The 21609-nt window shown below is 35.7% G+C and overlaps 1 protein-coding gene across 14 annotated transcripts in view; it reads left to right on the top strand.

The window, feature by feature from the left end:
* DZIP3 (DAZ interacting zinc finger protein 3) overlaps positions 1–17037 on the top strand; it is a 97919-nt gene extending 80882 nt beyond the window's left edge. For 10 of the 14 annotated variants that reach the window (XM_077994296.1, XM_015129790.3, XM_077994293.1 and 7 more), the window contains 7 exons: positions 1710–1811; positions 8402–8527; positions 10601–10740; positions 12121–12241; positions 12726–12869; positions 12956–13057; positions 14929–17037. In XM_077994296.1, coding sequence (XP_077850422.1) covers positions 1710–1811; positions 8402–8527; positions 10601–10740; positions 12121–12241; positions 12726–12869; positions 12956–13057; positions 14929–15039 — 846 coding nt within the window. In that variant the 3' untranslated portion in view covers positions 15040–17037. The remainder of the gene's footprint in view (positions 1–1709; positions 1812–8401; positions 8528–10600; positions 10741–12120; positions 12242–12725; positions 12870–12955; positions 13058–14928) is intronic. The other 4 variants (XM_077994298.1, XM_077994297.1, XM_015129792.3 and 1 more) reach the window with 2 other exon arrangements.
* Positions 17038–21609: the final 4572 nt, after the last annotated feature.

Raw genomic sequence — 21609 nt, 5'->3', positions numbered from 1 at the left:
GGTGGCGGGCGCCTGTAGTCCCAGCTACTCGGGAGGCTGAGGCAGGAGAATGGCGTGAACCCGGGAGGCGGAGCTTGCAGTGAGCTGAGATCCGGCCACTGCACTCCAGCCTGGGTGACAGAGCGAGACTCCGTCTCAACAAAAAAAAAAAAGAAAAAAGAAAAAATTAAGGAAGAACATATTTTCCATTTTAGTTATTAAAGTTTATGCCTTCACTTTGAGATTACTTCCTTGTGGTTGGTTGTAGATAACATCCTAGATTCACACATGTAGTCTTTTATATCCTTAGTCAAGAAAATAATAAACTCAAAAATTGTGCCCTCACACCTAGCTTTCCTAGAATTTCAAAGCTAACAGTGCCCCAATCAAAACTAAATGTTTTGGCCAGGCACAGTGGCTTATGCCTGTAATCCCAGCATTTTGGGAGCCAAGGCGAAAGGATCACTTGAGCCAGGTGCTCAAGGTTATGGTGAGCTCTGATCATGCCACTGCACTACAGCCTGGACTACAGAGTGAGACTCTGTCTCTAAAAGAAAATTTGGAATAAAAGCTAAATGTTTTAATGCAGTCTGAGTAATAATGTGTTTACAGAATTAAAAGGAAAATCAAGTAGGCCTGTATTTGTTTTCAGTCTAACTTTTTATGTAATTATTCCATAATGCAAAATAGTAAATTCCTAAGTACTGGTGTAGGACCATGCTACAGATAATCTAAAGAGATAATCCACTGACTATTTATTAATTGATTTTATTTTAGAATCTTTTTGTATTTATATACTAAGGTCGATATATAATGTTGATTTTTTTGTGATTTCACAACACTGTCAGCAAAAAAAAAAGCATTGCCATTCAATTGTGAAGTGCCAAAAGCAACTGGATATTTGTCCAGCTCCCTTGAGGGTTTTCACTGTTTCTCTCCAAACTCTTTCTTACTCAGTCTTTAGTGATGCTTAGGGTTTCTGTTGGGTTTATTCAAAATTTTGGCCTCAAAAGACCTGCCCCATGTTTTCTTCCAAGCACATGTCCTCCATGCAGAAGTTTCTAAATGTTTTGTTTTATAAGACTTTTTTTCCCAGTTCTTATGAGTTCTTTACAAAATAATGTGGTAAGCAAAAGTGGGGACAATGCCAAAAAATGTTGAAAACGTGTTGTTAAACTTCCAGGTGGGAGTTTTTGTCAGAATCCAAGAGAATAAAATGTACAAGGAGCTAGAACAAGCTAGAGTTACAGATTGTGAGATAAACACAATGTAGAATTTAATAAGTAATGTCTGAAATTTTTCCTTCAGTTTTTAAAATGAACATTTGCAAGTAGTTTAACTGCTTGTTACAAATACATTTTTCCCCTATTTTTTAGCCAGTATAATATTTATAGCCTCTTGAATCTTTAGTCTCTTTTTTTATTTATGTCAGTGGTTCCTATTTTAGAGCTGAAAATTTTGGAAACACTGAGGAATTATCACAAGGATCTGTGAATTATCTGTGTCTCTGTTTCTTATTAACCAGTAATGACTCTTAAAAATACAACTGTTTACGTGTGGGGATGGTCTATAGCATTTTTTTTTTAGTCAGAACCTGTTTTTATATTATTTCTGACAGGTTGGGAACCACTCTTTTACGTTGTATTATTCAGAACTACATCAGATATTCCCATATGCTGTCTCTTTAAAGTTGATTGTTGTCTAAAGTATTTTTAGTCTTCTTCTACCAGACACAGTACAATGAACAAATAAACAAAGTAAAGCAAGGATTTGCCTTGAGTACCTTGCCTCCAGTCCAGCTTCCTCCTCCACCACCCAGTCCTGAGATACTGGTAAGAAATACAACATTTTGAATAATTGCCCTTTTCATTTTGACAAAATGGTAAGGGCTGTGAAACACTGAATATACAGTATGTTTAATGTGTGTTCAAAATGGAATAGGCACATATTGTGAGTATCAGTTGTAATTAAGACCAAACCTTCGAGTCACCAGATGATATAATTAGATGGGTAAGGCCTGTACAATAGGTTGTATCACTGGATTTTAGTGAAGCATTTGATATGCATAGAGTAATATATTCTGACTCATCCTATTTCATTTACCTTGTGGGAGCTAAATGATGAATACTGAGACTTCCCAGTGTCCTCATGTTACCACTAGATCAGAAGTCCCCAACCCCTGGGACACGGACCAGTGCGCAGCAGGAGGTGAGCGGTTGATGAACAAGCAAAACTTTATGTACAGCTGCTCCCCATTGCTCACATTACCACCTGAGCTCCGCATACTGTCAGATCAGCTGCAGCACAGGAGTGTGAACCATATTGTGAACTGTGCATATGAAGGATCTAGGTTGTGTGCTTCTTGTGAGAATCTAATGCCTGATGATCTGTCACTGTCTCTGATCATCCCCAGATGGGACTATCTAGTTGTAGAAAAACAAGCTTGGGGCTCCCACTTATTCTACATTATAATGAGTTATATAATTATTTTATTATATATTACAATGTAATAATACTAGAAATAAAGTACACAATAAATGTAATGTGCTTGAATTCTCCCAAAACCATCTCCACTCCCCAGTTCATGAAAAAATTATCTTCCATGAAACCAGTCCCTGGTGCCAAAAAGATTGGGGACCACTGCACGAGATGACTGAAACATCTCAATGTAATACCCTGCACAGCTGGACCTCACCTCTGCATTTCTACTTTAGACTTTCTTTTTGTGAAGTTTTATATTCTATTTTACCTTCAACAGCAAGGACAGCTTCCACTTCTGCCCCTTCTCTGCTTGTTGTTAGGGACCAGTGGATCTTAATCAGATAAACTAATCCCCGTACTGTATTTCTGGGAAACATAGTACCCTAACTCAGTAAATTCACACAACTATCCAAAAGACCTTTTAAGAAGGTGTCATTAGATGATAATTTGTATTATTCTAAGAGATCTGGTGGTAGAAAGAGAGGAAAAATATAAGATATTTGGGGACAGATGACTTTGATATCACCACTCCTGCTTATAATAGAAATCTAAAAATGTTATTTCTCCTCATGGTTGAGTATAACAAAGAATTTAAAAATTATATCATTTGTATGGATACTGTTTCAAAAGCAGGATCTATAGCTAAAAGAATTATGGGATATATACCATGGGCTTTAGTTTAGAATAATAGTATTGCCTTTTATATTTTTGGTTAATTCAGTTTCTATAGGAACAGTGGATTATGAACATTATTATTCTAGGCTTGGATCATCATCATACCCAACTACTCTGGTAAGGAATGTGTTCCAGAGAAGTTCCAAAGATTCCCTGCAGTAACACATATTTTTTGTAGGATATCTAAAAACACTGTACCTTCTACACATATTCAAAATACTGTCCTTAGATTGTAGTTAAACTCTGCCATGGCTCTTAACTATAAAATGGGTCCACAGACTGTGAAGCTAGATACAGAGCTGCTGTTTGGAGTTTCCTGGAACCAGACCAGTATAAGCCTTGGCTGTCGGATACAAGTGATACTCTGTATCTGACAAACATAGTCAAACCTTGACCTCCAGACCCTCCAGATCTTTTTATCCCTTTGGAGACTTTCTTATGTCTGACGTGTCTTACCCAGGTTTAGTTAAGTACAAAAACCCACTGGCAGTTAGGCTGTGTGGTAATTCATAAGCATCCTTTGCTAACATTCTGAAGGGTTCACCTGTATCTTTTGTGCTTCCTAATTAGGGTCATTGTTGTGCTTGATTAAGCTCACAGTTGTGTTAAAGTACAAGCATTGGTGACCACTGAACATTAAAGGAGAGAGTTTGAGAGAAGAGCAGCTAGAAACGTTACAGCGCTATTTGCTGTAAATTCAGATGGTACATACAATGGAAGTACACTAATGAGGTCTGGGTTCATATCCTAACTTTGTGAAGAGCTATGTTGATCTTGGGAAAATCAGCTCTTCTGGACTTTTGCTTTCCCATCAATAAATTAGGAAATTGTACTGGATGATCTGATCACTCAAGTCCCATCTATTTCTGGGATACTAGTATTCTAAGGAGTGGCCATCAGACTTACATAGTAGAGAATTCTGTGAAAGTGTGGATTGTTCCCGGTTTAACCCAGTAATTCTATGTGTTTCATTGTATCTTGATTTTTGTAGCTTGGCTGTTTAATCCTCAAAGAAGTGTTAGTACCATTAAAAAGATCATGCAACGGTTATTTAAAATACACAAATCAGTAAATATGATACATCATCTCAACAGAAAGAAAGACAAAAACCATATGATCATTTCAATAGACGCAGAAAAAACATTTGACAAAATTCAATGTCACTTTATGATTAAAACGCTCAAAAAATTAGGTAGAGGAGGTACATACCTCAACACAATAAAGCCCATATATGACAAACCGACAGCTAACATTATACTAAATGGGAAAAGGTTAAAAGTGTTTCCTCTGAGATCTGAAACAAAGACAAGGATGCCCACTTTATTTCTAATAAAAATAGTACTAGAAGTCCTAGCCAGAGCAGTTAGGCAAGAGAAAGAAATAAAAGACATCCAAATTGGAAAGAAGGGAGTCAGATTGTCCCTTTTTTCAGACAAATGATCTTATATATAGAAAAATCCCAATGACTCCACTTAAAAACTCCTAGAACTAACAACTTTGGTAAAGATTCAGGATACAAAATCAACACACAAGAATCAATAGCATTTCTGTTTACTAATAGTGAACAATCTGAAAAAGAAATTAAGAAAATCCCATTTACAATAGCTACAGAAAACAAAGATACCTGGAAATAAATTTAACCAAGGAGGAGAAAGATCACTACCCTGAAAACTATAAAACATCAATGAAAGAAATTGAGGACATAAAGAAATGGAAAAATACATCATATTCATGAATAAGAAGAATTCAAGGAAATGCAAATCAGAATTACAGGATATCACCTCACTTTAGTTATTACAGCTACTGGTACCCCAACAGATATATAGACCAATGGAACAGAACAGAGGCCTCAGAAATAAAGCCACACATCTACAACCATCTGATCTTTAACAAACCTGACAAAAACAAACAATGGGGAAAAGATTCCCTATTTAATAAAAGGTGTTGGGAAAACTGGCTGGCCATATGCAGAAAACTGAAACTGGACCCCTTCCTTACACGTTATACAAAGATCAACTAAAAATGGATTAAAGACTTAAATGTAAGACCTAAAACCCTAAAAATCCTAGAAGAAAACCTAGGCAACACCATTCAGGACATAGGCATGGGCAAAAACTTCATGACTAAAACACCAAAAGCAGTGGCAACAAAAACCAAAACTGACAAATGGGATCTAATTGAAGAGCTTCTGCACAGCAAAAGAAACTATCATCAAAATGAACAGGCAACCTACAGAATAGGAGAAAATTTTTGCAATCTATCCATCTGACAAAGGGCTAATATCCAGAATCTACAAAGAACTTAAACAAATTTACAAGAAAAAAATGACCCCATCAAGAAGTGTGTGAAGGATATGAACAGACACTTCTCAAAGACATTTATGTGGCCAACAAGCATATGAAAAAAAGCTCATCATCACTGGTTATTAGAGAAATGCAAATCGGAACCACAATGAGATACCATCTCATGCCAGTTAGAATGGCGATCATTAAAAAGTCAGGAAACAACAGATACTAGAGAGGATGTGGAGAAATAGGAACACTTTTACACTGTTGGTGGGAGTGTAAATTAGTTCAACCATTGTGGAAGACAGTATGGCGATTCCTTAAGGGTCTAGAACCAGAAATACCATTTGACTCAGCAATCCCATTACTAGGTATATACCCAAATGATTATAAATAATTCTACTATAAAGACACATACACACGTATGTTTATTGCAGCACTGTTCACAATAGCAAAGACTTGGAACCAACCCAAATGCCCATCAGTGATAGACTGGATAAAGAAAATGTGGCACATATACACCATGGAATACTCTGCCATCATAAAAAAAGGATGTGTTCATGTCCTTTGCAGGGACATGGATGAAGTTAGAAACCATCATTCTCAGCAAACTAACACAGGAACAGAAAACCAAACACTGCATATTCTCACTTATAAATGGGAGTTGAACAACGAGAACGCATGGACACAGGGAGGGGAACATCACACATTGGGGCCTGTTGTAGGGTTGGGGGCTAGGGGAGGGATAGCATTAGGAGAAATACTTAATGTAGATGAAGGGTTGATGGGTGCAGCAAACCACCATGGCATGTGTATACCTATGTAACATACCTGCACATTCTGTGTATGTATCCCAGAACTTAAAGTATAATAATTTTTAAAAAATAGCTATTATCAAAAAAAAAAGATATCAAATGTTGGCGATGATATGGAGAAAAGGGAACCCTTACATACTGTTGGTGGGATTGTAAATTAGGACAGCTATTATGGAAAACAGTATCGATGTTCCTCAAAAAATTAAAAATAGAACTACCATATGATCCAACAATCCTACTGGGTATAGTGGGAAAGGACATGAAGTCAAGTATCCTAAAGAGACATCTGCAATCCCATGTTCACTACAACATTATTTACAGTTGCTAAGATATGGCATCTATTTAAGTGTCCATAAAGGTTGAATGGATAAGGAAAATGTATATATACACAATGAAATACTATTTAGTCATAAAAAAGAATGAAATCCTGTTATTTGTGACAACATGGATGACCCCAGAGGACATTATATTAAGTTAAATAAGCCAAATACTACCTGATCCCACACATGTGGAATCTAAAAGAGGTGGTCTCATAAAATTAATTAGTAGAACAGTGGTTACCAGAGACTAGGGAGGATAAATGGAAGGCGAGCATAGGGAGAGGTTGGTTGGTCAATGGGTATAATTAGGAAGGATAAGTTCTGGCATTCTATTAGTAAGATTATTATAGTTAAGAGTAAAGTATTGTATATCTCAAAATGGCTAGAAGAGAGGATTTTGAATATTACCACCACAAAGAAATGACAAATGAGGTGATGATATGCCAATTACCCTTTGATCATTACACAGTGTATACATGTATGAAAACATCACATTGTACCCCTAAAAATGTACAATTACGTGTCCATCAAAAATAAAAATAAAGTGTTAAGTAATAGTGGTTCTCAAACAGAGCAGGACTGTTGACTCAGTACCCACCATTCTTTCATTTTTTTAAGACTTTACATGTAAAAAATTTGACACATACGTAAAAAATAGTATAATGAACCTCTTCAAACCCAGGAGCCAGCCTCAGCATTATCAACTTATTGTCAGCCTTGTTTTATGTCATTCCCTTTTTCCTCTCCACTGGAATATTTTAAAGCAAACCCCAGATATCATACAATTTATCCATTTATACTTTAGGCTATATCCTAAAAGATGAGGAACTCTTACTGGGTATAATCATAACACCATTGTCTTACCTGAGAAAATTGTAATTTTTAATATCCAGTTGGAATTTTTATTTCCCCAGTTGTTTAAAAAAATCTTTTTCTTACCTAGCAGGTACATAATGTTCTTTTCAGACGTTAAGACTCAAATGCCAATCCAATCTATCCATTGTAAAGTTCCCCATTAATTTTTCATATGATAGTTTTAGGATCATTACTTAGAGCTATGTTGCTGTTCCTCATTTTTTAAGTTCAGTAACAAATTGTTGTTGAACTCCTGCTTTATGCTTTATGCCAGTAGTAGGCCTGGCACGTAGTACATATTCAATAAATCTGCCCCCTTCTGTACTGCAGCCATCAAGGTATCTTTTCCACAGATAGCTGCTAAAAAGGTCTAGATTTCCATAACCCCCTGGGAAGTATGGTAATACCCACAAGCATATCTGCAAATCACTATATCATATCTCCCAGGCCCATCCCACTTCCTCCTCCAACTCTCCTTTGGAGCTAAACATTAAGTCAGAATTTCATCAAGTATTACCTCCAATATAAAATATTTTCTATGGATAACTTTGGGTGGTTCTGTGAAATTTCTGAGTATCAATATTGCCCACCAACATGGATAACACTTCCTGAGAACCTCCTTTGCATAGTCCTATATGATTACAGTTGGGAGGGAACCTTAATGATTACTTTATACAACCTTCTCATTTTATAGTTTAGGAAATTGGTTTCCAAGGTTATTCAGCTAGGTAGAGAGAAATATGACTAGAATCTATTTCTTTTCTGTCTTTGTCAAGCTTTTTTCAGTATATCTCATTGCCCTTTTTCTGATACTCGTATATTTCATTATCTGACATACATTGTTTCTAATGTGCTTTGTATCTTGAGTTCAGATGAGTGTCTCTCCCCCCCAAATTGCTGTATGAATTTAGTTGATGTTCTAAATAAATATATAAATATGTGCAGGGTTTTTTGTTTGTTATTATTGTTTATTTTTTTTTTCTATTTTTAGATGCAGCAGTTCTTAGGAAGACCCCTTGTGAAAGAATCTTTCTTTAGACCCATACTTACTGTTCCTCAAATGCCTGCAGTTTGTCCAGGAGTTGTCTCTGCAACTGGCCAACCTAGAGCCCCCCTGGTAAAAGCTTTCTTGGTGGAATAGATGTTAGTTAGTTTTCTTATTACTCTAGTGGGCTTCCTGAATGAGTATCTTCATTTTGTTCATTTATTTGATGTGATAATGATGGTGGTGATGGCGATGAATGAATGCTTCCTGTGAAGCACTGTGCTCAGGGTGTTACATATATTATTTAACTGATACTAGCTTAGTTTTGGGATACAAAGATAAATATGTTTTTATACTACAGAATCCTTAAAATTATAGTATTACTTCTGAAACAGGCAACAATGAAGGGTAAATTGATATTTCTAATAGATTTTTTTGGCATGGTTGTTGGGAAGATTGAAAAGCAGAGAAGCCAAGTCACAACAAACTAAATTATAAATTTTATTTCCACACACGTACACACACATAGTAGGATAATGTTTCAACTGTATCTATAAACAGACAATAAAAATAGCATCACCTTGGAACGTAAACTGTAAAGTTATAAATCTTCCCAGCTACAAATAGCCAGATGAACTTTGTCCAAACCGGAAGAAGGAACAAATAAATTTGAAATTACCAGAATTATCAGTTGTAATCTTGGTGAAGGTAAACTTTTTTTTATTAAAGAAAAATCTTCCAAAAGAATGATGTTAAATGTAATTAATGAAAATTCTCTAATCTGGATTTTCCTATATTTAGGTGCAATTAATTGTTTCTTTTCTTTTCTGGTCCCCATATATTGCTAACAGTTTCCTTTTGAAATAAATGGTCAGATGAACTCTGCTCATTATTGTCAAGGCTACCTGTCTGTAAACAAATCTGTATATAGTCCTTAACATGCTAAATAAGTAACACATCTTTTTATTACCATGATATTACAGTGTTAACTCTTGCAATTTGCCCACCATTCTATAAGAAACTATGATAAAATTTTATTAAAAACATTAAAATGCCTTAACCTCCTAATAAGATTACTTTCTGATTCCTGGGGTAAAGCTTGACATTGAAGCAAATTCAGATTTCTGGGAAATATTCTGCTTCTCCTCGCTTACTAGGCTCTGTACAAATTATTACAATGACTATTAGTAGTTGCTAGTTTTTCACAAATAATAACCTAATATTTGAAAATAACCCATTAGAGCCTTACATAAAAGATACAATGTTCATAATTATCTTAGTAATCAGATGAGCACTCCAAAAATATTCACTTATTATATTATTTAATTAGAATCTTAAGAAGGAACTACCATAAAATATGGAGAAAACACAGTTTCATGGTTAAGTGTCACAACAACTTCTGTACCACCTTTGTCTACAACGTTGATGAGACATTGGGCAGAGCAATTCTAGCAGTATTCCCATCTTTATTTGGTTGTTTGAAAATGTAACTTTAGTTTCTTGTTATAAAGGTATGTATGCTAATCACAAAATGTGAATAATATAGAAATGTAAGCACATTAGAAAACAAAGTTACTGTGCAACTGAATCCCTAAGAAATAGTCACCACTTACGCATGGTAATTTACAGACCTTTCTCCGTGTATACATATGCATTTTAAATTTTTTAATATAAAAGGAAGTCATATCATACTGTGCCATAGACTTTTTAAAAAATATTTCATGCATATCTCTTATGCCCAGACATACAGTTCTATTTTTAAAAACTCGATTAGATGTGCCATAATTTATTCATTCCTCTATAGACATCAGGTTTTTTTCAGTTTTCACTGTTAAAAAAGAAACAGCAGTAAACAGCCTTCATGTTTTTGTACATGTGTGTAATTACTGAAGCAAGCATGTCCTGTTTTAAAAATAAGTTTTAAATATTTATAAACAGTTAGAAATATTGTTTGTATTAGTTAACAGAAAAACCCTAAAAGGGATTGTGTATGTCAGTATTCTTCATTCTATCCATTTTCTTTGTCCTATTTTAAAAATAAGTTTAAAATAGATATAAACAATTAGAAATATTAATTAAGAGAAAAACTCTAAAAATTGAATGTGTATGCCAGTACTCTTCTTCATTGTACCCATGTTCTGAGGTATAGGAATGTAACTTCTTCATAATTAAACCTGATGGGCTATAACTCTCTGCCTTTTACAGATGACTGGCATAGCCTGGGCGCTGCCAGCGCCTGTGGGAGACGCTGTGCCTCCCAGTGCAGGTCTAGCGAGTGATCCCTCCATGATGAATTGGGAGAGAATTACAGACAGGCTGAAAACTGCCTTTCCACAACAAACCAGGTATTTTAGTTTTTATTTACTGGTGGGTACAGATCATATTCTCCAGTTTTCATAGCCATAATTGTGGCAATGAAACATTTCAGCAAAACGTAACAAACACAAAAAAAGTACAGATATTTCCTTACCTTGACCTTGGTAAGGAAAAAGAAATTTACCAAGAAGGGACAGTGTTCAGTGGTGAACCTCTTCATTTAAAAGTTACTAGTCTTAAATCATGAGAGAATAACTTTAAATTTAGGTTTGCTCATTTACTGAAAGTACAACTAGATATAAACTTGCCCAATTTTAATGACACTAACTGCCATAATTAACCTATCTCCAAAGTGAATTTTAAGTTGATTGTATGCTATATAAGCCCAAACATCTTTAGGATTTAATTTCCTAATTTCCTTATTTTTGAGGATCCTTATAGTTTCTTTGTTGGAGAACACACTAAAAATGCAAGAAATCATAACTTTACTGTGCTTTTCACAGTCTACCTTTAGTAGAAAGATACTTAATTATATTCCTACACAAATGAAGTTTCTTTTATCTCAACTCATATCTAAGGAAATAATTCTACTTTTTACAAGTATTTTTATTTGAATACAAACATTTAATATATATACTGGCATACTTCATTGTTAAATTATAATTTTATAAATTTCATAATAGTGAATAGATAATACAATAGAACTCTAGTACAGTTGTTATAAATATGTATAAAAACATTATAAATCAAAGGTAGCTGCATAAGGCTGATGACATGACGCTTCATTTGGGAAACAAAAATATTTCATTCTACTTTGTCCCATCAAAAATGTAGATGCAAGCTTTGGGTCAGTGGATCTTGGGAGTTGAAAAGGAACATATCAGTTAAAATAATTGTGGGTTCTTTCATTATATAATTAATGTGATTTTTAACCTTTGCTTTCCTGTTCTGTTTAATCTTTGTTTTCTGAGTTTTACAAAAGTACAACTATTAACACTGATAAGAGAGAAACCAATAGCAACATAGTTAAAAATAATGTTATCCTGAGCAAGAGACCACTTGAGAGATGGTATAAAGAAGCCAGTGCATAAATAAGTGGATAAACTTAATTTTCACCTAGTGAGCTCTCAAAAACAAAGTCTCTTTTTGGAAAGAAAATAAGTACTAAACTTTATCACTCATGAAAACATTAAGTATCGTTAATGAACACAATTAGGAGTTTTCATTTTGGTTTAAGATAAATGCAGATGGACCTGTGATCACTTTTTTAGATCAAAGACCTAAAGAGTCCTGTCTATATAATACACATCAATCATAATGATAGGATTTTATATCTCCTTTGGTGGGCACATCCTCAAAGGTACTAAGGAAAATCATTACTGCCCTTTCCTTTCATTAATCTCTTCCAGAAAGGAGCTTACAGATTTCTTACGGAAACTGAAGGATGCTCATGGAAAGTCCTTGTCTGGACTGACATTTGATGAAATTGTTTGCAAGATTTCCCAGTTTATTGACCCCAAAAAGTCTCAGGTAAAATGTGAAAACAACCAAAAAACCTGTATCTCTCTGCCCTTAACTCTAGTAGTTAACTGTTTTAATTATCTCCATAACCTGTTCAGCAAATCAGTAACTTGTAATCATATTAAATCATCTATTAACAGTAAATAACAGCTTCAACTTAACAAATGATATCAGAAGTCTTTTTGAAATGCCTATTACCTAATCATTCTAGAATAAAACTGACCTTGAAATTTGCTCTAGTTACTTTGAGTCTGAAGAGGGAGATATTTTCTAATTTTCTTGAAAGATTTAATTAAAAGAATGTATAGAGTTATTTTTGTTTTTACCTAGCTCTGAGTATATAAGTATTGCCACCATTTTGTTCAAGATTTCTCACAAATCTGATTATTTACCCTTTTGCTAGTTCTTACTATACCCCATTCTGTGCTAATGTGTCAGCTCTTACTGTTTTAGGACAATTCTGAAAAAATAAACATTGTATTCTTATTTTCAGAGTCAAGGAAAATCAGTGTCAAATGTTAATTGTGTTTCACCTAGTCATTCTCCATCACAGCCTAATGCTGCCCAGCCCCCAAAACCAGCATGGAGGCCCCTCACTTCACAAGGTCCTGCCACATGGGAAGGAGCCAATAATCCAGTAAGACTGAAATTGTTGATTCTGAACACATTTAGATTTGGGAGAAAACAATGAGCTAAATTTAACATTTTCTGTATTTTCCCTAGGATGAGGAAGAGGAAGAAGAAGAGCCTTGTGTGATCTGTCATGAGAATCTGTCTCCAGAAAATCTTTCAGTTTTGCCTTGCGCTCACAAATTCCACGCTCAGGTAACACTTTAAATTTTCCCATTAATCAGCTAAATGAGATTCATACTGCCTTAGTTACTGTTGTATACAGGCATCATTATCCATTGTTATCTCACAAGTTCCACTGGGTATAACTGTGAGCTTTTGGGTACCACACAGAAACATTTATGCTTTTCCCATACATAACCATGGATTGCATTGTGCTCTGTCAGGTGGATCTCCATCCACCCTACCAAAGAAGGGGACAATGTTGAGAGTCAGATCGTACACAGTAGGCAGTTCCTTCTAACAGAACTGGGACAAATATCAATTGACGTGGTAATCTAGTGGCAGAACTAGCAACAGCACCAGTTGAAATTGACATGCTATAAATACCACATAGTGTTCTTTGTCCATAATTAATGACAGCCCCCTTTCATAAAGCATAAGATTTATCAGTCTCTCCAGGCTCCTATATTTGCTTTTGAAAGATACTCAGGCTTGAGTTTTGATGTTAGAAAAATGTGAGGTTGGGCTGGGCGTGGTGGCCAACGCCTGTAATCCCAGCACTTCAGGAGGCTGAGGCGGGTGGATCACGAGGTCAGGAGATTGAGACCATCCTGGCTAACACGGTGAAACCTCATCTCTACTAAAAATACAGAAACAAAGTTAGCCGGGCATGGCGGCAGATGCCTGTAGTCCCAGCTACTCGGGAGGCTGAGGTGGCAGAGTGGTGTGAACCCAGGAGGTGGAGCTTGCAGTGAGCCGAGATTGGGCCACTGCACTCCAGCCTGGGTGACAGAGCGAGACTCCATCTCAAAAAAAAGAAAAAAATGTGAGGTTGTCATGTCTTTTGTTGATTCTTGGCATTTATATAAATTCTGGTGTTACTGCCACACAGTTGCTATTGATATATAATTTAGGACCCAAGTCCTCTGTTGCAGAGATGTAATTTGACACAGGAAAGGTAGTCATAGAAAAGAAAGGCTTTTCAGGGAAGTGAATAATAGCCAGTTCAGTCAAGCCATGTTTGTAAGACATCATTTCAAAGATATGATTTGTGGTACCTGGTACAGAATTATATTTTGTATTTGCTCTAATATGAAGATACATCCACAAAATGTCTAATCCCAAAAGTTTTCTAGGAAAGATCCTTAGCCATTGACTTTCCCCTTTGAAGTTTATAAGGTTCTGACAATTAAGGAAATACATGTTTAACAAAATGTATGCTACTCTTTGCCATTGCCCATGAGTAGAAAGCATATAATTCATTCAGGTTATTTTTTATGACTATAGTTAGTAGGCCTATTATATATAGTGCTTATTATTAATCCTCTCTCATCTGACCTGGCCCTCCATTATTTATATAGGTAAAAATGATTTGTTTTTGGAGAGTCAGTATTCAAGCAAGTGACTTAACAGATAGTTCATAGCCGAAAATGATTGTCATTATCACCGAAGAAAACAATCTGAGAAGTGTATTCATGATCTAGGGATTTTAACTGCAAACACCATAAGCATTTCATATCAGGTACTAGTGACTTTTGTATGATTAGTTATGACTTTTTCTGAATTATAAATGAGAATAGTATATAGTAAACCAAAGAAAGAATATAGCAAGTTTCTCCAATTTCCTTGTCAGGAAGAATTGCTAGTCAACTTGAAAATTGGGGTTGAAGGAAGAATTTCTAATAGAATAAACTAGCTAAAAGGTATTGTGCAGTACCCACCTATTTTGTTCAGGAAACCACAGGGAAGGTGCCATGGTTGCAGCAATTAGCTTGACAATCCACAGGGTAAGGCTTTAAAGATCCACCAGAAGACATGTTGGTTGGTAACCCTGATGCATAGAGTGACAACTGCCTCTGCTAGGCTAACTCTGAGAGACTGACATAAATCTTTTTGCTCCTTAGTGCATTAGACCATGGTTGATGCAACAGGGGACATGTCCTACCTGCAGACTCCACGTTTTGCTACCAGAAGAATACCCCGGTCACCCCAGTCGGCAGGTGCCCAAGATCTGATACAAGGTCAGGGGTGTCTATGCAAAGGAAGCTCAGTTTTCTTTTATTATGAGCTGCTTGTGTGAGTGGTGTAAAGCTGTGTGCTCTTCAATATAGTGCTAAAGAAGCCAGCTAATTTTATCAAAGCAGCAGCCAAAGAAGTCAGGACAAATCTTCAGGACTTGTGAAATGAACTGAAAGAGCTTGAAGCAGATGGAATTTTAATAGTTATACTATATTTGCTCTTATCTTAGTAGGTTTTTTCTTGTAATGGAAACGTAACTGTTAGTATATTTCTTAGTATGTTTTTCTTGTCTTTTTAAATTCTTATTTCCCTCATCCTTTACTCTCCCCTCAAGTATTCTACACTTTAATTTTCCTGAAATAAATTTAAGCAAGAGAAAAAGGGAAATAGTAAAGAGGTAGGAAAATCCCACAGAAATTTGTGTTCCTTCTAACTTTTAAAACTACCTAAAAAATATAATTGATTTAAATTTTACCTCAATATTCCCCATTCTTTTATATCCCCTTAAATAGGTACCCATGAAGAGATTATGAGCTACTTGAAGGTGGAGACCATACAGTGGTGTGTTGGAGCTGGCTTATAATGGCTTATGAGTGACAATCATTAGTTTGAGGGATTTTATGAGCCAGTTGTCAAGTTGTTGCTAGCTTGAAATCTGCCACAATTGGAGCATTTACACCATAGAAATTGGTAAATGCTGTAAGTGAAGACCTACCTTTCCCTCAAGAGCTAGTTGTTGAACCTTTACCAGCATACTGCTGGACCTTGTGTAAAACTTCTCTGTGTTCCCAGTGTCTTGCCCAGTAGATACAGGATAAATATTGCCAGAATCAGATACCAGGAAGTAGTAAGAAAAGGAGTTAATATGCAAACTAAATCACTCGCTCAATTGAATAATTGAGATCTTCTGTTCATTTGTTTCTTGGACCTTAATCATTTGCATTTTGGAGAAAATTTTTTCTGCTTTAAAAGTCTGTAATTTCACTTTCTTGTGTCGGGGAGAGGGAAAAACTCTTTGTCTATAGTTGCTTTTTGTGATGAAGTGAATACCCAATGGGCTAAGTTGCATATCTAAAGCTTGTCACTAAGAATTTTCATTTTTAGCGGTCAAAACCCTATTTTGACAATAGTGTTGTGTGAATGCTGTAAGTGTTGTATATATCTCTGGTTTCAGAATTAAAAGAATTCAGAGTTACCTTGTGAGATAACTTTGCTTCATATTCACAGTTTCACTTTCATTTAATTTATGGGGAAGAATAAATGTTTCCTGACTCAGAAACAATTTTGCCTGTATACTTCAGTGCAAATATATTTTGAAGTTACTTTTAAATCTTTATTTAAAACCTCTGTTTCTGTAACTGTGTTAAACGTATTCTTCTGTAATGAGAATAGACTGGAACATGTGAGGGAAAAATATCAAAAAAAGATGGCAGTCATCTAGGCATGTAAAATGCCAAGAATGTCTTAGAATTGCACAATTTAGAATTTATAGAGCCTTTAATCACCTTGTCTAGCACCTTGTATTAGTGCATTTTCATGCTGCTGATAAAGACATACCTGAGACTGGGCAATTTACAAAAGAAAGAGGTTTAATGGACTTACAGTTCCACATGACTGGGGAGGCCTCACAATCATGGTGGAAGGCAAAGAGGAGCAAGTCACATCTTACATGGATGGCAGCAGACAAGGCGAGAGAGTTGTGCAGGGAAACTCCCATTTTTAAAACCATCAGATCTGGTAAGACTTACTATCCCAAGAACAGCATGGGAAAAACCTGCCCCCTTGATTAAATTATTTCCCACCAGGTCCCTCCCACAACATGGAATTATGGGAGCTACAAGATGAGATTTGGTGGAGACACAGAACCAAACCATATCACACCTTAAGGTCATGGTCATGTAGCTAGTTATCTTGTAAAACCAATGTTTCTTAGTTCATATTTACAACTGCAATTTCACTTTCATTTATAAAAGAATAAATGTTTCTTAATTGAACAACTATTTTATCTGTGTATTTCATTATAAGCATATTCTGAAACGACTTGAAATCTTTACTTCAAATGTATCTTTCTGCTTAATTGGGCTTAAACTTTTTCTTGTGTTTTGAGAAACGTTAGGAAAATGGGAAGGAAAATATCCAAGGAAAATATTAAGCTTAATTGGGCTTAAACTTTTCCTTGTGTTTTGAGAAACGTTAGGAAAATGGGAAGGAAAATATCCAAGAAGACAGTTATATAGACTTATAAAGTGCCACGATTGTTTTGGAATAACAGAATGCCGAAGTTCATTGGACCCTTAGTGACATATAATTCATTCTTTTATTTTACAGGTATGTTGTACCTAGTGTCACATGGCCAGATAGTAGCTAGGCCAGTCTTAGTACTTGAGGGTTCTGATGCCTCATCACATGCTTTCTCCACAAACTCATGCTGTAATGGGATATTGGTATTGACTTGCCCTGCTTAGCTCCAAGGATGGGGCCGGAGAACTTAATGCAATAGTTGGTATATAGGGAGAATATAGTAGGACAGTGCCCCAGAAAGTTATATTTAGTTCTTTAGGTGCTGAAGGTAATGGGATTATAGTTTTTGATGTATACTTTAACAGTAAAGACAATTGCAGGGGTCATTCTACCACACAGAGTGATCACTGTCATGCCTGTGCCTACTGAGGGATGATCCAGAACACTCTATCCTGCTGAGAAATCCAGTGAGGACCAGAAAGCTCTTAAAGTGGAAATATTTCCATCAAAAACAATCTGAAAGTATCCAGTAATATCACTGCAGCTGCTGTTAGATGATATGTCATAGATTTTCCTTCATATTTATTGTCCCTGTATATAACATTTTATAGCTTCTATGGGACACCTTCAAATGTGTTTAGTACCTCATTTGATCCATGAATAACTCTGAGGTGAGTGTTACTATGCTTATTTTACAAATGATGAATCTGAGACTCAAGTAAGAGGGAAATAATCTGTCCAAAGTCATAGGTACAAAGTGGCATTCTGAGATTTGATTGGAGTCCCTTAGCTGGTATTCTCTTCATAGTTGCAGCCTCACTTTGGGTTGACTTTGTGCACATGAGAAATATAGTCTTTTCCTTTTAAATAAATTTTGTGATAAATTTTATTTTATGATTAATTCAGGGAAGGTAGGCTTATGTTTTACCAGATTCAAAGTTAGCAAGAACCACCTGCAATTATAAAATACTCCTGGAATACCTTATCTGTGAGCCTCTCAGATAAGAATTCTAGGATCACAGTAATGTGGGACTATTCTGGTTTATACCCAGATAAAAACAACAAATGAATACTAATTTATTATAAAGATATATAGTTTGATTTTCTTGAGTTGGCAGTTTTCAGTAACTACTGCAGATTTGAACATGCTACTTAACAGAACTAATGGACTCTTGTTCTTAATTTTGTATCCTTGACCACCATCACATTACACATGGTGTATTTATAACAACGCATATTCCAAGAAGCTGTCTGGGAATCTCCATTTGCAGTAAGTACCACAGGTATTCTGATGCACATTAAAATTTGAAAACAACTGCTATCGTAAAAAGCAGATTTCTCACTCAGATCTAGGTTTAGATTTTTGAATTCCATATCTAGTATATTGTATGATCATGAAGACATTACTTTTCTCAACCAGTTTCTTTTCTGGAAAATGGACAAAATGCTACTTGCCTGACTGTTGTCATTTTAAATGAACTTTTATTATTCTTCTTTCTCAAAGTAGCAAACGAAATTTCCATTAGTCATTCAATCTGTTTACACTTACTCCTTGATCATAAAATTATGAAAGGTTATCTTCAACTATCCTTATTAAAGCAGAGAGAGGAAAATATAACCAGTAGTCCAACTTCTATTTTCACATGGCCCCCAAAATGTTGAGTGTTAAGTTTTATTGCATAAAAATATCACACCCTCATAACATTTGCTTGATCCATTTAAACTACATGAACTTTAATAATTCGTAATACTGCCTAGCAAGGTTGAACAAACTAATAATGATCTAGGAGACTGAAAGTTTTGAAGATACGTAGGAAAGATACCTCCATTTGAGAGGCAAGGACATTAAAGAAGTGATTTGCCCACTTTTCGATGGGGTTGTTTGTTTTTTTCTTGTAAATTTGTTTGAGTTCTTTGTAGGTTCTGGATAAAGGATATGAACAGACAGTTCTCAAAAGAAGACATTCATACAGCCAACAGACACATGAAAAAATGCTCATCATCACTGGCCATCAGAGAAATGCAAATCAAAACCACAATGAGATACCATCTCACACCAGTTAGAATGGCAATCATTAAAAAGTCAGGAATCAACAGGTGCTGGAGAGGATGTGGAGAAATAGAACACTTTTACACTGTTGGTGGGATTGTAAACTAGTTCAACCATTATGGAAAACAGTATGGCGATTCCTCAAGGATCTAGAACTAGAAGTACCATATGACCCAGCCATCCCATTACTGGGTATATACCCAAAGGATTATAAATCACGCTGCTATAAAGACACATGCACACGTATGTTTATTGTGGCACTATTCACAATAGCAAAGACTTGGAACCAACCCACATGTCCATCAGTGACAGACTGGATTAAGAAAATGTGGCACATATACACCATGGAATACTATGCAGCCATAAAAAAGGATGAGTTTGTGTCCTTCGTAGGGACATGGATGCAGCTGGAAACCATCATTCTCAGCAAAGTATCACAAGAACAGAAAACCAAACACCGCATGTTCTCACTCATAGGTGGGAACTGAACAATGAGATCACTTAGACTCGGGAAGGGGAACATCACACACCGGGGCCTATCGGGGAGGGGGGAGGGATTGCATTGAGAGTTATACCTGATGTAAATGACGAGTTGATGGGTGCTGACGAGTTGATGGGTGCAGCACGCCAACATGGCACAAGTATACATATGTAACAAACCTGCACGTTATCCACATGTACCCTAGAACTTAAAGTATAATAAAAATAAAAATTAAATAAATTTTAAAAAAGAAGTGATTTGCTCAAGGTCATGCAATGTTTGAGTAGTAAGGTCGTGATTCTAGACTCCTCGCATCAAAATCAGTGTACTCTCAGTATATTTATTGCAGCATTATTTACAATAGCAAAGACTTGGCAAACCCAAATGCCTATCAATGATAGACCATAAAGAAAAAGTGGCACGTATACATCATGGAATACCATGCAGCTATACAAAAACAAATGAGTTCATGTCCTTTGCGGCAACATGGATGAAGCTGGAAACTATCATTCTCAGCAAACTAATACGGGAACAGAAAACCAAACACCACCTTTTCTCATAAATGGGAGTTGAACAGTGAGAACACATGGACACAGGGAGGGGAACATCACACACTGTGGCCTGTTGGAGGGTGGAGGGCAAGGGAAGGGAGAGCATTAGAACAAATACCTAATGCATGTGGGGCTTAAAACCTAGATGACGGGTTGATAGGTGCAACAAACCACCATGGCACATGAATATTATATAACAAACCTACATGTTCTGCACATGCATCCCAGAACTTAAAGTAAAATAAAATAATCAGTGTACTCCCCGTAACACCGTATTGCCTTTTTAAAAAAACAAATGAAACTATTTGAAAACCACTAAATTATTTCTCTGGGTAAAGATGGAAGCAAAATAAGATAGAATAGTCTTATCACAAGGAGACATTGTTCTAGCTCAGAATAAAGCTGAATTTACAGTATTCTTACATCAAGGTTGATAGTATTTGATTAATACTTGAAAAGGGCAAAGACCAGATTCTTCATCTTTTCAAATTCAAACATTATGTGTTTAGAGCATATCTCCAGGGTTGTATCATTTTTTTTAACCGTGAAATGTAACAACCACAATAAGGATTCTAACATCACAAGAACACACCTCTGCAATATGAGTGATCTCTGTCAGTGTGCTAGCTCAGCTCAGAGAAAATAGCAATGGTATAGGAAACTGTCACCATGGGCCTTTGACATCTCCCTTGAAAATACTATGTGCCAAAAGGAAGGGCTAATTACAAGAAACAGTTGTAAAGTTTTGCATTATTCTAATCCAAGGAAAACTAAGTCCAAGGGCCTATGACAAGAGCCATTCCTCAGCAACTAAAGGTGAAATATTTCAGGTAAGAAAAGTAGATTGTTTTAATAAATTATGAACATATTCATAACATTATCAGATCATTACAAAATAAACCTAGACAGATATTCAAACCAATATTTATTTATTGGATATGTTTTTTTAAAGCCAGAAACTTTTTTAATTTTTAATTTTTGCATACATAATAGGTATATATATTTATGGGGTACATGGGATACTAAACATGAGCCTATGTTTAAGCATACAATGCATAATAATTTCATCCATGGTAAATGGGATATCCATCCTCTCAAGCATTTATCCTTTCTGTTACAGACAATCCAAATATACTCTTAGTTATATTAAAATGTAGTTATCATTGACTATAGTTGCCCTGTTGTATTATCAAATACTAGGTCTTATTCATTCTCTCTAGTTTTTGGACCCATTAACCATCTC

This window comes from Macaca mulatta, chromosome 2 (genome assembly GCF_049350105.2).
Source record: "Macaca mulatta isolate MMU2019108-1 chromosome 2, T2T-MMU8v2.0, whole genome shotgun sequence".
Lineage (NCBI taxonomy): Eukaryota > Metazoa > Chordata > Mammalia > Primates > Cercopithecidae > Macaca > Macaca mulatta.
The sequence above is the reverse complement of the archived record's forward strand: the minus strand, read 5'-3'. Positions and strand labels throughout refer to the sequence as shown.